Genomic DNA, 14,222 nt, shown 5'->3' with positions numbered 1-14,222 from the left:
GGGCGGGTGGCTGAGGGGGCGGATAGTCAAGGGTCAGGTGGCAAAGAGGGCGGGCGGCCGAGGGGCGGGTAGCTGAGGGTGTGGGCGGCCAAGGGGGCGGATGGCCAAGGGGCGGGCGGCCAAGGGGGTGGGTATTGAACCACCGAGGGGGGGCGGTGGCTGGCTGGGGGGCAGGCAGCTGAGGGGGTGGGTGGCCGAGGGGTGGGTGGCCGAAGGGGCGGGTAGTCAAGGGTCGAGTGGCCAAGAGTGCGGGTGACCGAGGGGCGGGTAGCTGAGGGGGATGGCAGCCAAGGGGGAGGATGGCGGAGGGGCGGGCGGCCGAGGGGGTGCGTGTTGGACAGCCAAGGAGGGGTGGCGGCTGGCCGAGGGGGGGGGATAGCCGAGGGGAGGGCGCCTGAGTGGGCGGGCAGGCGAGGGGGCGGGCGGCTGGCCGAGGGGGTGGATAGCCGAGGGGAGGGCGCCTGAGTGGGCAGGCGTGCATCTCCTGGCTCCATTCGCGCCGCGCCGATGAAGGGGCTACTCGCGCTGTGCCTGGGCTGGCTGGCCCTGGCCGTGGCGAGCCGATCGCCGCGGCAGCAGAGGGCGGTGGAGGTGGCGCTGGAGGATTTCCACAGCCGGAGCCAGGTGCGATGGGTGTACAAGGAGCAGGCGGTGGAGGAGGTCACTGAGGAGGTGAGTGTGCGCGCAGTGCGGTGCTGTGCGCTCAGCCGCTGCTGGGGGGGAGCCCCTCTCCAGAGCTGGGGAGCAGGGCAGGGCTCCCCTCCCGCCGGAGCCCAGGCCTGGCCCCGCAGGGCTGTTCCCAGAGGGCTGGTGGCAGCCCCGGGGCTCACCATGAGGCCAGGGCGGCAGGGCTGGGGTGCGGGCGCTGGGCCAGCCCTGTCCGAGGCCAGCGGGCACTGACCTGCCGGGCCGAGCTGCACATTAACTGCGCCCGCACAGGGCCAGGCGCTCTGACACCAACCCCCCCGGATTTCTCCCGGCCCCTCGGCCTCCTTTCCCCGACGCGGCCCGAGCCACGGGCGCCACGTTGTCTGGGAGCTGGCGGCCGGCTGCAGAGCGGGCTGAGGTGCCGGGGGTCGCTGACTTGCAGGGGGTGCCCCTGTGACGGACCATGCTGAGTCTGGCCACAGCTGAGGGCGTCCGCTGAGGGTGAATTGCTCAAATCCAGGGCTCCTTACAGCCCCCAGACTGGTGACCTCTCCACACAGGCCACAAACCAGTCCCACAGAGCACTTCAGCAGCCTGCCTGAAGCCTCACGAGCAAAACCCCACTGACACCCCAGCAATATCCGTGCCCCAGATGGCCCCGGGCCTCATACATAGATGGGGGGTCCTAGCACCCAATCCCACCTACCCCGAACAAGTTCTGTCCGGTTCCAAGAAACCAGCCGCAGATCCCTGGTCAATTTACCCTCTGGACCTTACCCACAAATCACGCTGGGCCAATCCTTTAGAATCTATATCTAAAGGTTTATTATTACAAGAAAGAAAAGCCTGAGAGTAAGGTTACTAAAGTACAGTACGTTACATGCACCGAATCTCCCAGTCCTCGATGCAGGCTCTAGCAGAGATGTTGCAGCTGCTGGTTTAAAAGTCCTTGTTGCACATCCTACGATCAGGATGGGTTCACAGGTCTTCCGGGCTCTTCGATCCCTGCAATGCTGCCTCTGGGATGAAGTGCTGAGCTGAGAACAAGATGGAGTCAGCCACATGGCCTCTTTATCCCTCCTTCCTGGTCTTTTCTTGGCTGCAGCAGGTCACCTGGCCAGCGGCCTATCCCTGTGTTCCCTGCTGGCAGCTCTCAGGTGTCAGCCCTCATTCTTTAGGTGTGTCCTTGGCCCATCGAGTGCTATTGTCCCACAGGGCCTCGCTGATTAGCATGTCCACAGGCCGGGCTCTGCCCAATGCTCAACCACATGCAGGGAATATTCAGTACCCACACAGATTACAGACTCCTAACTCCACACACAGACATTATACAATCACATGACTAGCGTACACAGGATCAGCAGACAGTGAGCTTCTATTCAATACCCCACATGGCCCCTTCTATACCATTTCTGGGGCCAGCACCCCCACCTATGGGTGCAGCAGTGATCTGGCTGCTTCCCTCAAATTCAGTAACATGACAGCCCCTTGTAGGAGAGTCACGGCTGGTGTGCCCTGTGGCTGGTCCCTTGCTGGTTGCTGGGCTTGGGCCATGGTGACCCCCACTGGTTACTGTCTCTACCACGGCCCAGCAGAGTAGCTGACCAGTTACCCCCCCAGGGAGAGAAACAAAGGAAGGGGGATGCAGCCCCTGGCTGGGGAGCAGGGCTGGAAGAGAGTTGGTGAGTTTCTGTCTGGGGAGCAGGGGGAGAAGGAGCTAGGGAGGGGGCTGGGATTGTAGGGCCCAGCCACCCCCCATCTCAAGGGGGGGCACCGAGGCCTCCTAGCCCCAGTTCCTGGAACCAGATGACATCTGTGCTGTGCTATATCCTGGAGAAGCAATAAACTCCCTCCAATCTACTGGCTGGGGGAGTCTCTTCGTGTCATTACGGGGGTGCAGGAGTCGGGGAAACCCCAATGCGCTGTCACAGCCCCCACCCTTCACCCCAGTTACAGCAACAGAAGACTCCACCAGTCAGTCGAACGGGGGGTTTATTGCTTCTGCGCCATGCAGCCCAGCCCGGTTCGATGTGGGCATCGAAGTGAGGGGCCAGGCAGCCTCCGACCCTTGGGGTGGGGCCCACAGGCCCCCGAGCCCCCAGAACTCGGCTTAGTCTCTTCTCTTCATGTTTCGCAGCCAAAAAAAGTGCCCAGCTCCCAGCTCTTCCCCCAGCCAGGGGCCGTCCCCCCTCCCTCCCTTTGTCTCCCCCTGGAAGAGTCTTGTTCCCTGCCCAGGCTGGGACGGGGTGTCTGGGCCAATCCCCGTGTGGGGGAGTCCGTGGGAATCGCACAGCCCAGCACAGGGGACCCGGGTACAGAGCAGACCCCCCCCCCCCCCGGCCCAGTGAGTCCGTGGGAATCGCACAGCCCAGCACAGGGGACCCGGGTACAGAGCAGACCCCCCCCCGGCCCAGTGAGTCCGTGGGAATCGCACAGCCCAGCGCAGGGGACCCGGGTACAGAGCAGACCCCCCCCCGGCCCAGTGAGTCCGTGGGAATCGCACAGCCCAGCGCAGGGGACCCGGGTACAGAGCAGACCCCCCCCCCGGCCCAGTGAGTCCGTGCGAATCGCACAGCCCAGCGCAGGGGACCCGGGTACAGAGCAGACCCCCCCCCCCCCCATGGCCCAGTGAGTCCGTGGGAATCGCACAGCCCAGCGCAGGGGACCCGGGTACAGAGCAGACCCCCCCCCCCATGGCCCAGTGAGTCCGTGGGAATCGCACAGCCCAGCGCAGGGGACCCGGGTACAGAGCAGACCCCCCCCCCCCGGCCCAGTGAGTCCGTGGGAATCGCACAGCCCAGCGCAGGGGGACCCGGGTACAGAGCAGACCCCCCCCCCCCCCGGCCCAGTGAGTCCGTGGGAATCGCACAGCCCAGCGCAGGGGACCCGGGTACAGAGCAGACCCCCCCCCCCCCGGCCCAGTGAGTCCGTGGGAATCGCACAGCCCAGCGCAGGGGACCCGGGTACAGAGCAGACCCCCCCCCCCGGCCCAGTGAGTCCGTGGGAATCGCACAGCCCAGCGCAGGGGACCCGGGTACAGAGCAGACCCCCCCCCCCCCGGCCCAGTGAGTCCGTGGGAATCGCACAGCCCAGCGCAGGGGACCCGGGTACAGAGCAGACCCCCCCCCCCCCACGGCCCAGTGAGTCCGTGGGAATCGCACAGCCCAGCGCAGGGGACCCGGGTACAGAGCAGACCCCCCCTCCCATGGCCCAGTGAGTCCGTGGGAATCGCACAGCCCAGCACAGGGGACCCGGGTACAGAGCAGACCCCCCCCCCCCCGGCCCAGTGAGTCCGTGGGAATCGCACAGCCCAGCGCAGGGGGACCCGGGTACAGAGCAGACCCCCCCCCCCCATGGCCCAGTGAGTCCGTGGGAATCGCACAGCCCAGCGCAGGGGACCCGGGTACAGAGCAGACCCCCCCCCCATGGCCCAGTGAGTCCGTGGGAATCGCACAGCCCAGCGCGGGGGACCCGGGTACAGAGCAGACCCCCCCCCCCATGGCCCAGTGAGTCCGTGGGAATCGCACAGCCCAGCGCGGGGGACCCGGGTACAGAGCAGACCCCCCCCCCTCCGGCCCAGTGAGTCCGTGGGAATCGCACAGCCCAGCCCAGGGGACCCGGGTACAGAGCAGACCCCCCCCCCCCCGGACCAGTGAGTCCGTGGGAATCGCACAGCCCAGCGCAGGGGACCCGGGCACAGAGCGGACCCCCCCCCATGGCCCAGTGAGTCCGTGGGAATCGCACAGCCCAGCGCAGGGGACCCGGGTACAGAGCAGACCTCCCCCCCCCCCATGGCCCAGTGAGTCCGTGGGAATCGCACAGCCCAGCGCAGGGGACCCGGGTACAGAGCAGACCCCCCCCCCCCCGGCCCAGTGAGTCCGTGGGAATCGCACAGCCCAGCGCAGGGGACCCGGGTACAGAGCAGACCCCCCCCCCCCCCAGCCCAGTGAGTCCGTGGGAATCACACAGCCCAGCGCAGGGGGACCCGGGTACAGAGCAGACCCCCCCCCCCCAGCCCAGTGAGTCCGTGGGAATCGCACAGCCCAGCGCAGGGGACCCGGGTACAGAGCAGACCCCCCCCCCTCCCGGCCCAGTGAGTCCGTGGGAATCGCACAGCCCAGCGCAGGGGACCCGGGTACAGAGCAGACCCCCCCCCCCCGGCCCAGTGAGTCCGTGGGAATCGCACAGCCCAGCGCAGGGGACCCGGGTACAGAGCAGACCCCCCCCCCCCCCATGGCCCAGTGAGTCCGTGGGAATCGCACAGCCCAGCGCAGGGGACCCGGGTACAGAGCAGACCCCCCCCCCCCATGGCCCAGTGAGTCCGTGGGAATCGCACAGCCCAGCGCAGGGGGACCCGAGTACAGAGCAGACCCCCCCACCCGGCCCAGTGAGTCCGTGGGAATCGCACAGCCCAGCACAGGGGACCCGGGCACAGAGCAGACCCCCCCCCCCATGGCCCAGTGAGTCCGTGGGAATCGCACAGCCCAGCGCAGGGGGACCCGAGTACAGAGCAGACCCCCCCCCCCCGGCCCAGTGAGTCCGTGGGAATCGCACAGCCCAGCGCAGGGGACCCGGGTACAGAGCAGACCCCCCCCCCCGGCCCAGTGAGTCCGTGGGAATCGCACAGCCCAGCGCAGGGGACCCGGGTACAGAGCAGACCCCCCCCCCCCCCGGCCCAGTGAGTCCGTGGGAATTGCACAGCCCAGCGCAGGGGGACCCGGGTACAGAGCAGACCCCCCCCCCATGGCCCAGTGAGTCCGTGGGAATCGCACAGCCCAGCGCAGGGGACCCGGGTACAGAGCAGACCCCCCCCCCGGCCCAGTGAGTCCGTGGGAATCGCACAGCCCAGCGCAGGGGGACCCGGGTACAGAGCAGACCCCCCCCCCCGGCCCAGTGTGTCCGTGGGAATCGCACAGCCCAGCGCAGGGGACCCGGGTACAGAGCAGACCCCCCCCCCCCCCCCCCCGGCCCAGTGAGTCCGTGGGAATCGCACAGCCCAGCGCAGGGGACCCGGGTACAGAGCAGACCCCCCCCCCCGGCCCAGTGAGTCAGTGGGAATCGCACAGCCCAGCGCAGGGGACCCGGGTACAGAGCAGACCCCCCCCCCCCCATGGCCCAGTGAGTCCGTGGGAATCGCACAGCCCAGCACAGGGGACCCGGGTACAGAGCAGACCCCCCCCCCCCCATGGCCCAGTGAGTCCGTGGGAATCGCACAGCCCAGCGCAGGGGACCCGGGTACAGAGCAGACCCCCCCCCCCCGTGGCCCAGTGAGTCCGTGGGAATCGCACAGCCCAGCACAGGGGACCCGGGTACAGAGCAGACCCCCCCCCCCCGGCCCAGTGAGTCCGTGGGAATCGCACAGCCCAGCACAGGGGACCCGGGTACAGAGCAGACCCACCCCCCGGCCCAGTGAGTCCGTGGGAATCGCACAGCCCAGCGCAGGGGACCCGGGTACAGAGCAGACCCCCCCCCCCCCGGCCCAGTGAGTCCGTGGGAATCGCACAGCCCAGCGCAGGGGGACCCGGGTACAGAGCAGACCCCCCCCCCCCCATGGCCCAGTGAGTCCGTGGGAATCGCACAGCCCAGCGCAGGGGACCCGGGTACAGAGCAGACCCCCCCCCCCCCCCCGGCCCAGTGAGTCCGTGGGAATCGCACAGCCCAGCGCAGGGGACCCGGGTACAGAGCAGACCCCCCCCCCCGGCCCAGTGAGTCCGTGGGAATCGCACAGCCCAGCGCAGGGGACCCGGGTACAGAGCAGACCCCCCCCCCCCATGGCCCAGTGAGTCCGTGGGAATCGCACAGCCCAGCGCAGGGGACCCGGGTACAGAGCAGACCCCCCCCCCCCATGGCCCAGTGAGTCCGTGGGAATCGCACAGCCCAGCGCAGGGGGACCCGGGTACAGAGCAGACCCCCCCCCCCCATGGCCCAGTGAGTCCGTGGGAATCGCACAGCCCAGCGCAGGGGACCCGGGTACAGAGCAGACCCCCCCCCCCCCCGGCCCAGTGAGTCCGTGGGAATCGCACAGCCCAGCGCAGGGGACCCGGGTACAGAGCAGACCCCCCCCCCCCCCCGGCCCAGTGAGTCCGTGGGAATCGCACAGCCCAGCGCAGGGGGACCCGGGTACAGAGCAGACCCCCCCCCCCCCCGGCCCAGTGAGTCCGTGGGAATCGCACAGCCCAGCGCAGGGGGACCCGGGTACAGAGCAGACCCCCCCTCCCATGGCCCAGTGAGTCCGTGGGAATCGCACAGCCCAGCACAGGGGACCCGGGTACAGAGCAGACCCCCCCCCCCATGGCCCAGTGAGTCCGTGGGAATCGCACAGCCCAGCCCAGGGGACCCGGGTACAGAGCAGACCCCCCCCCCCCGGCCCAGTGAGTCCGTGGGAATCGCACAGCCCAGCGCAGGGGGACCCGGGTACAGAGCAGACCCTCCCCCCCCGGCCCAGTGAGTCCGTGGGAATCGCACAGCCCAGCGCAGGGGACCCGGGTACAGAGCAGACCCCCCCCCATGGCCCAGTGAGTCCGTGGGAATCGCACAGCCCAGCCCAGGGGACCCGGGTACAGAGCAGACCCCCCCCCCCCCCGGACCAGTGAGTCCGTGGGAATCGCACAGCCCAGCGCAGGGGACCCGGGTACAGAGCAGACCTCCCCCCCCCCATGGCCCAGTGAGTCCGTGGGAATCACACAGCCCAGCGCAGGGGGACCCGGGTACAGAGCAGACCCCCCCCCCCCCGGCCCAGTGAGTCCGTGGGAATCGCACAGCCCAGTGCAGGGGACCCGGGTACAGAGCAGACCCCCCCCCATGGCCCAGTGAGTCCGTGGGAATCGCACAGCCCAGCACAGGGGACCCGGGTACAGAGCAGACCCCCCCCCATGGCCCAGTGAGTCCGTGGGAATCGCACAGCCCAGCGCAGGGGACCCGGGTACAGAGCAGACCCCCTCCCCCATGGCCCAGTGAGTCCGTGGGAATCGCACAGCCCAGCGCAGGGGACCCGGGTACAGAGCAGACCCCCCCCCCCCGGCCCAGTGAGTCCGTGGGAATCGCACAGCCCAGCGCAGGGGGACCCGGGTACAGAGCAGAACCCCCCCCCCCCCCCGGCCCAGTGAGTCCGTGGGAATCGCACAGCCCAGCGCAGGGGACCCGGGTACAGAGCAGACCCCCCCCCCCCCCCGGCCCAGTGAGTCCGTGGGAATCGCACAGCCCAGCGCAGGGGACCCGGGTACAGAGCAGACCCCCCCCCCATGGCCCAGTGAGTCCGTGGGAATCGCACAGCCCAGCGCAGGGGACCCGGGTACAGAGCAGACCCCACCCCCCCCGGCCCAGTGAGTCCGTGGGAATCGCACAGCCCAGCGCAGGGGACCCGGGTACAGAGCAGACCCCCCCCCGGCCCAGTGAGTCCGTGGGAATCGCACAGCCCAGCGCAGGGGGACCCGGGTACAGAGCAGACCCCCCCCCCCCCCCCGGCCCAGTGAGTCCGTGGGAATCACACAGCCCAGCGCAGGGGACCCGGGTACAGAGCAGACCCCCCCCCCCCCGGCCCAGTGAGTCCGTGGGAATCGCACAGCCCAGCGCAGGGGACCCGGGTACAGAGCAGACCCCCCCCCCCCATGGCCCAGTGAGTCCGTGGGAATCGCACAGCCCAGCGCAGGGGACCCGGGCACAGAGCAGACCCCCCCCCCCCCCCATGGCCCAGTGAGTCCGTGGGAATCGCACAGCCCAGCGCAGGGGGACCCGGGTACAGAGCAGACCCCCCCCCCCCGGCCCAGTGAGTCCGTGGGAATCGCACAGCCCAGCGCAGGGGACCCGGGTACAGAGCAGACCCCCCCCCCCCCGGCCCAGTGAGTCCGTGGGAATCGCACAGCCCAGCGCAGGGGACCCGGGTACAGAGCAGACCCCCCCCCCCCCGGCCCAGTGAGTCCGTGGGAATCGCACAGCCCAGCGCAGGGGACCCGGGTACAGAGCAGACCCCCCCCCCCCGGCCCAGTGAGTCCGTGGGAATCGCACAGCCCAGCGCAGGGGACCCGGGTACAGAGCAGACCCCCCCCCCCATGGCCCAGTGAGTCCGTGGGAATCGCACAGCCCAGCGCAGGGGACCCGGGTACAGAGCAGACCCCCCCCCCCCCCGGCCCAGTGAGTCCGTGGGAATCGCACAGCCCAGCGCAGGGGACCCGGGTACAGAGCAGACCCCCCCCCCATGGCCCAGTGAGTCCGTGGGAATCGCACAGCCCAGCGCAGGGGACCCGGGTACAGAGCAGACCCCCCCCCCATGGCCCAGTGAGTCCGTGGGAATCGCACAGCCCAGCGCAGGGGACCCGGGTACAGAGCAGACCCCCCCCCCCCCCGGCCCAGTGAGTCAGTGGGAATCGCACAGCCCAGCGCAGGGGGACCCGGGTACAGAGCAGACCCCCCCCCCATGGCCCAGTGAGTCCGCGGGAATCGCACAGCCCAGCGCAGGGGACCCGGGTACAGAGCAGACCCCCCCCCCCCCATGGCCCAGTGAGTCCGTGGGAATCGCACAGCCCAGCACAGGGGACCCGGGTACAGAGCAGACCCCCCCCCCCCATGGCCCAGTGAGTCAGTGGGAATCGCACAGCCCAGCGCAGGGGGACCCGGGTACAGAGCAGACCCCCCCCCCCCCGGCCCAGTGAGTCCGTGGGAATCGCACAGCCCAGCGCAGGGGACCCGGGTACAGAGCAGACCCCCCCCCCCATGGCCCAGTGAGTCCGTGGGAATCGCACAGCCCAGCGCAGGGGGACCCGGGTACAGAGCAGACCCCCCCCCCCCGGCCCAGTGAGTCCGTGGGAATCGCACAGCCCAGCGCAGGGGACCCGGGTACAGAGCAGACCCCCCCCCCCCATGGCCCAGTGAGTCCGTGGGAATCGCACAGCCCAGCGCAGGGGACCCGGGTACAGAGCAGACCCCCCCCCCATGGCCCAGTGAGTCCGTGGGAATCGCACAGCCCAGCGCAGGGGACCCGGGTACAGAGCAGACCCCCCCCCCCCCCCGATGGCCCAGTGAGTCCGTGGGAATCGCACAGCCCAGCGCGGGGGACCCGGGTACAGAGCAGACCCCCCCCCCCCTCCCCGGCCCAGTGAGTCCGTGGGAATCGCACAGCCCAGCGCAGGGGACCCGGGTACAGAGCAGACCCCCCCCCCCCAGCACAGAGCTCCCCCCTCAGGAATAGTGCCCCTGCCATGGTGTGGCCGAGCTCAGGGGCCAGCTGCCGACAGGGCCCCTCTCCGGTGGCAGCCGTTCCCTGTCCGGGCCCTTGGCCACGTGGGGCCCCTCTCCGGTAGCAGCCATCCCCCAGCCAGGCCCTCGGCCACGTGGCCTCCCCAGAGTCGTTACTCCCCAGCCGTTAGCCCTTCCCGGCTGGGCAGTGTGGGGCTAGCCCACCACACTGCAGCGTAGGCCGCAGGGCGCTCAGGTCCTCTCCCCGGCTCCCCTGTGGACCCCTCTCCTGGCGGGGCGGGCGCAGCGCCAGCCCGAGGGGCCGGAGTCTCTTTCCCGGGCGTGGGGCGCGCTCAGCCCCTCAGACCCGGCGTGGCTCGTGGCTGCTCCTGTTCGGTGCCGGAGCTGGGACCCGCTGCGCGCCCGTGGCCTGTCGGGTGGAGCAGCTGGGGGGGGGGGGGGGGACCCAGAGGCGCACGCAGAGGCCTGGCCAGGAAGGCGTGTTTGGGAAAGCGCCGTGTCTGCAGTGCGGTGCCGGCTTGGCGGGACTTCAGGCCAGGGAGCATGCAGGGGCCATTCCCCCCCCACAGAGCGATCGGCTCTGGGCAGGGAGGGTCCCCTTGGTCGCTGGGCCCTGCCCCCACAGCACTGGGCCGTGCACATGACGGGGCCCCACCCGGAGGTGGGCGGCTGGCCCTGGGGTGCACAGCCCCTGGCTCTGGCCGTCCAGAGCTTCCCTGGGCCCTGGCTAATGGCAGTGAGCAACGGTCAGCTGCCCCCTCGCACGCGGGGGTGTCCTCCGGCCAGCCCCATCCCGGGAGCCTCACCTGACCCCAGGGCACGGTGCTGAGCCTGGTTCCTGTTGGTTCCAGGAGGACCCGGCAGGATACTTTGTGCGGCTGCGGCTCAGCCTCTCGCAGACTCAGTGTCCGAACCAGCCGGGGAGACGACAGGACTGCACCATCAAACCCAAGGGGGTGAGTGAGGGCACAGCCACCTCCCCCTCCCCAGTCGCACTCCCCTCCCCGGAACGGTGTGGGGGGCAGCCCCCCGCTCCTATGGGCACCAGGACGGGGGCAGGAGCGTGGCAGTGGCTGAGCGTGAGCGGGCTGGGCGTTGGCACACACGTGTGAGGGGCTGGGCATTGGCACAGGCATGCAAGGGCTGAGCTGGCACACGCATGTGAGGGGCTTGGCGTTGGCACACGCGTGCAAGGGCTGAGCTGGCACACGCATGCGAGGGGCTGGGCGTTGGCACACGCGTGCAAGGGGTGGGCTGGCACATGCATGTGAGGGGCTGGGCGTTGGCACACGCGTGCAAGGGCTGGGCTGGCGGGGCGGGGAGGGGCACAGGCAGCCTGACCCCCTGCCGGAGGGCGCCGCCTCAGCCCAGCCTGCCCGACGCGCCCCGTGTCCCTCTCCCCAGCGGAAGCAGAGCTGCCTGGTTTGCGTCAAGTTCGACTTCAGCAGCCCGGCCCAGGTGCTGGATAAGCGCGTGCACTGCCGGCCGGAGCAGTCGAAGGCCGGCAAGGTGAGCAGGGCCCAGCCGGGTCAGCCCGGGGGGGTTGGGGGGGTGGGGCAGGGCCGTTCAGTGCAGGGGGCTCGTGCACGCAGGGCGACAGACTCCCATGAGCCTGGTCGGTGCCCAGACGCACACGCAGAGACGCACACGCTTGTAGCCGTGCAAAGGCTTCCAGCACAGACACACACGCGTGTAGAGGCTCCCCCAGCACAGCAGCACAGACATGCACATGGGTGCAGTCGCCTCCTGGCATGTGAGCGCACAAACACACACCTGCACGTGGGCTCCCCGACATGTGAGCACACGGATGCACATGTGTGTAACCGTGCACAGCACGTGAGCGCACACACACATATGTGCAGCTTCCCCTTCCCCCCGGCACGGCTGCACACAGGCCTCCCCGCCAGAGCTGTGGCCACCCATGACAGGCGCCTTCCCCTGCAGGACACGGAGCTGAAGCTGGAGGACTGCGCCGGCACGCTGCCGTATTTAACCAGCCGCTTCTCCTTCTCCAAAGAGCTGCCATCCTAGCCCGGTGTGCGCCCGCCGCAGCGTGGTATGGACCTGGCGCCGGGGGGGGGCTGGGTGCGCAGGAGTCCCTTAGGGGGCTCTGGGCTGGCCCCACCCTGCCCCCCCAGCTTCCTGCCCAGCCGATGCCCGTGGGGCCGATCCCCACCGAGCGCTGCCCAGCTGAGGGGCCAAGCTGCACCCTGGAGGGAGGGGTCACCCCAGGGGAGTGGAGCCCCCGGGGGGGACCAAGAGCAGGCAGCAAAGGGGAGGCCTGGGGGTCCGGGCAGGGCTGCAGAGACTCGGGCTCGGCCCAGGCAGCGGTGACCAAGGGTTACAGTCCGGCTGCTACTCGCTGCCCACGTGCAGTGCGCTTGCTGGGCGGGGGGTCTGGGTCCCCCCCACACTGTGGCCCCCCACTGGCAGCCCGGCTGGGGCAGACCCACCGAAGCCCCAGCCCAGCCCTGCAGGCCCCGGGGGCCCTTGCTCCCCCCCAGGCCACCTGGTGCTGTGAATGTGACCCACTGGGCTGCCTGGGCAGGGCGGGCTCCTCCCCCCTCTCTCCTCCTCCCCTCCCCAAGCCCCCCGGAGAGCGGCCCCCAGCTGTAACCCTAACCCCGCGCTGTCTCCTCTTCCCAGGCAGCGCCAGGGCCCCTTGCCCAGCGGAGACCCAGCGACCCCTCCAGCCGGTCCGACAACCCCAGCACCGGGCCGGCCTGCCCCCCTGAATTACCCCCCTGGCACCGCTGCACCGGCTGTTCCTCCCAATAAAGGCAGAGCTACGCTGCGGAAGGGCTGGGCTGTCGTTCGCACAGGGGCTGCCCGGACAGCGGACGGTCGCTCGCTCGCTCCAGCCGGCGCCGGGGTATTTCTCGGGCCCCCACCCTGGTGCCTGGTCCGGCTCCCGCCGCACCGGCTCGCCCCCAGGGCCGTCTGCTCCCGCGCACTGTGTCCTGCCGGGGCGGGGGAGCCTGGAGCCCCCTTTCCCCCTGCTTGCCTCCCCCATGGGCCTTGCCCCTCTGTGACAGGCCGGGCCGTGTCTGGGCACAGCTGAGGGCATTGGCTCAGGGCACATTGCTCAACTTTGGGGCTCCTCAGACCCCCCCAGACTGGTGACCTCTCCACACAGGCCACACACCAGTCCCACCGAGCGCTTCAGCAGCTCCCTGAAGCCTCCCGAGCAAAACCCCTCCGACACCCCAGCAATATCCGTGCCCCAGATGGCCCCGGGCCTCATACACAGGTGGGGGGTCCTAGCACCCAATCCCACCTACCCCGAACAAGTTCTGTCCGGTTCCAAGAAACCAGCCACAGATCCCTGGTCAATTTACCCTCTGGACCTTACCACAAATCACGCTGGGCCAATCCTTTAGCATCTAACAACTAAAGGTTTATTATTACCAGATAGAAAAGCATGAGAGTGAGGCTGCTAAAGAGTCATACATTACATGCACCGAATCTCCCAGTTCTCGATGCAGGCTCTAGCAGAGATGTTGCAGCTGCTGGTTTAAAAGTCCTTGTTGCACGTCCTAGCATCAGGATGGGTTCACAGGTCTTCCTGGCTCTTCGATCCCTGCAGTGCTGCCTCTGGGATGAAGTGCTGAGCTGAGAACCAAGATGGGGTCAGCCACATGGACTATTTATCCCTCCTTCCTGGTCTCTTCTTGGCTATCGCAGGTCTCCTGGTCCACGGTTTATTCTTGTGTTCCCTGCTGGTAGCCCTTAGGTGTGGGTCACCATTCCCGAGGTGTGTCCTTGGCCCATCGAGTGCCATTGTCCCACAGGGCCTCGCTAATTAGCTCTGCCCAATGCTCGCCCACATTCAGAGAGCGGCGAGGAGCCCTGTGCCATCTCAGAGACTAACTGAAGTGTGGGAGCAGAAGCTTTCGTGGGCAAAGACCCACTTCGTCCCCTCTGATACTTGACACATTCAGAGAGACTCCCAGTCTCCATCCAGGTTACCGATCCCGGACTCCACACACAGATCTATGCAGAGCAGATACAGAACCAGCAGCAAGTAAGGTTTTGTGTGACCCCTCCCATGGCCCCTTTGTGCCACTTTTGGGGCGAACACCCCCCCACGGGTGCAGCAGTGACCCACCTGCTCCTCTCACAATCCAATAACGTGACACCCTCCTCCTCCGAGCCCAGGCAGGCCTCCCCAGCGGGCGCTGCCCCAAGTGCTGAGAGCGGGGTGGGGCTGAGTGAGCCCAGCGGCAGCCAGGCGGGGGACGGGCACGGGGTGGTCACTGCCCCAGAGTGCAGCAGGGCAGCGTGGCCATGGGGCAGGGCGGGAAGGGCTGAGTCCAGGGGGCGGCCTGGCAGGGCAGAGGGCTCTCAGACAGGTCACGGGGGCCAGGGGCCGCAGAGGGGGA

The 14,222-nt window shown here is 69.1% G+C and overlaps 1 protein-coding gene across 4 annotated transcripts; it reads left to right on the top strand.

The window, feature by feature from the left end:
* The first annotated feature begins 449 nt into the window (after positions 1-449).
* On the top strand, positions 450-12,639 carry LOC142823895 (retinoic acid receptor responder protein 2-like). 4 transcript variants are annotated; one of them, XM_075915643.1, is made up of 5 exons: positions 450-672; positions 10,692-10,796; positions 11,245-11,349; positions 11,785-11,875; positions 12,491-12,639. In XM_075915643.1, the coding sequence occupies exons 1-4, from the start codon at positions 508-510 to the stop codon at positions 11,869-11,871; spliced, it is 462 nt and encodes a 153-aa protein (XP_075771758.1). In that variant the 5' UTR covers positions 450-507; the 3' UTR covers positions 11,872-11,875; positions 12,491-12,639. The 4 variants fall into 4 exon arrangements, with proteins under 4 accessions (XP_075771758.1, XP_075771760.1, XP_075771757.1 ...); XM_075915645.1 differs by having other exon boundaries at positions 12,487-12,639; XM_075915642.1 differs by having other exon boundaries at positions 11,785-11,896.
* The last annotated feature ends 1,583 nt before the right edge of the window (positions 12,640-14,222 follow it).

This window comes from Pelodiscus sinensis, unplaced genomic scaffold (genome assembly GCF_049634645.1).
Source record: "Pelodiscus sinensis isolate JC-2024 unplaced genomic scaffold, ASM4963464v1 ctg110, whole genome shotgun sequence".
In the NCBI taxonomy this organism is placed as follows: domain Eukaryota; kingdom Metazoa; phylum Chordata; order Testudines; family Trionychidae; genus Pelodiscus; species Pelodiscus sinensis.
This window is presented reverse-complemented; position numbering and strand designations above follow the sequence as displayed.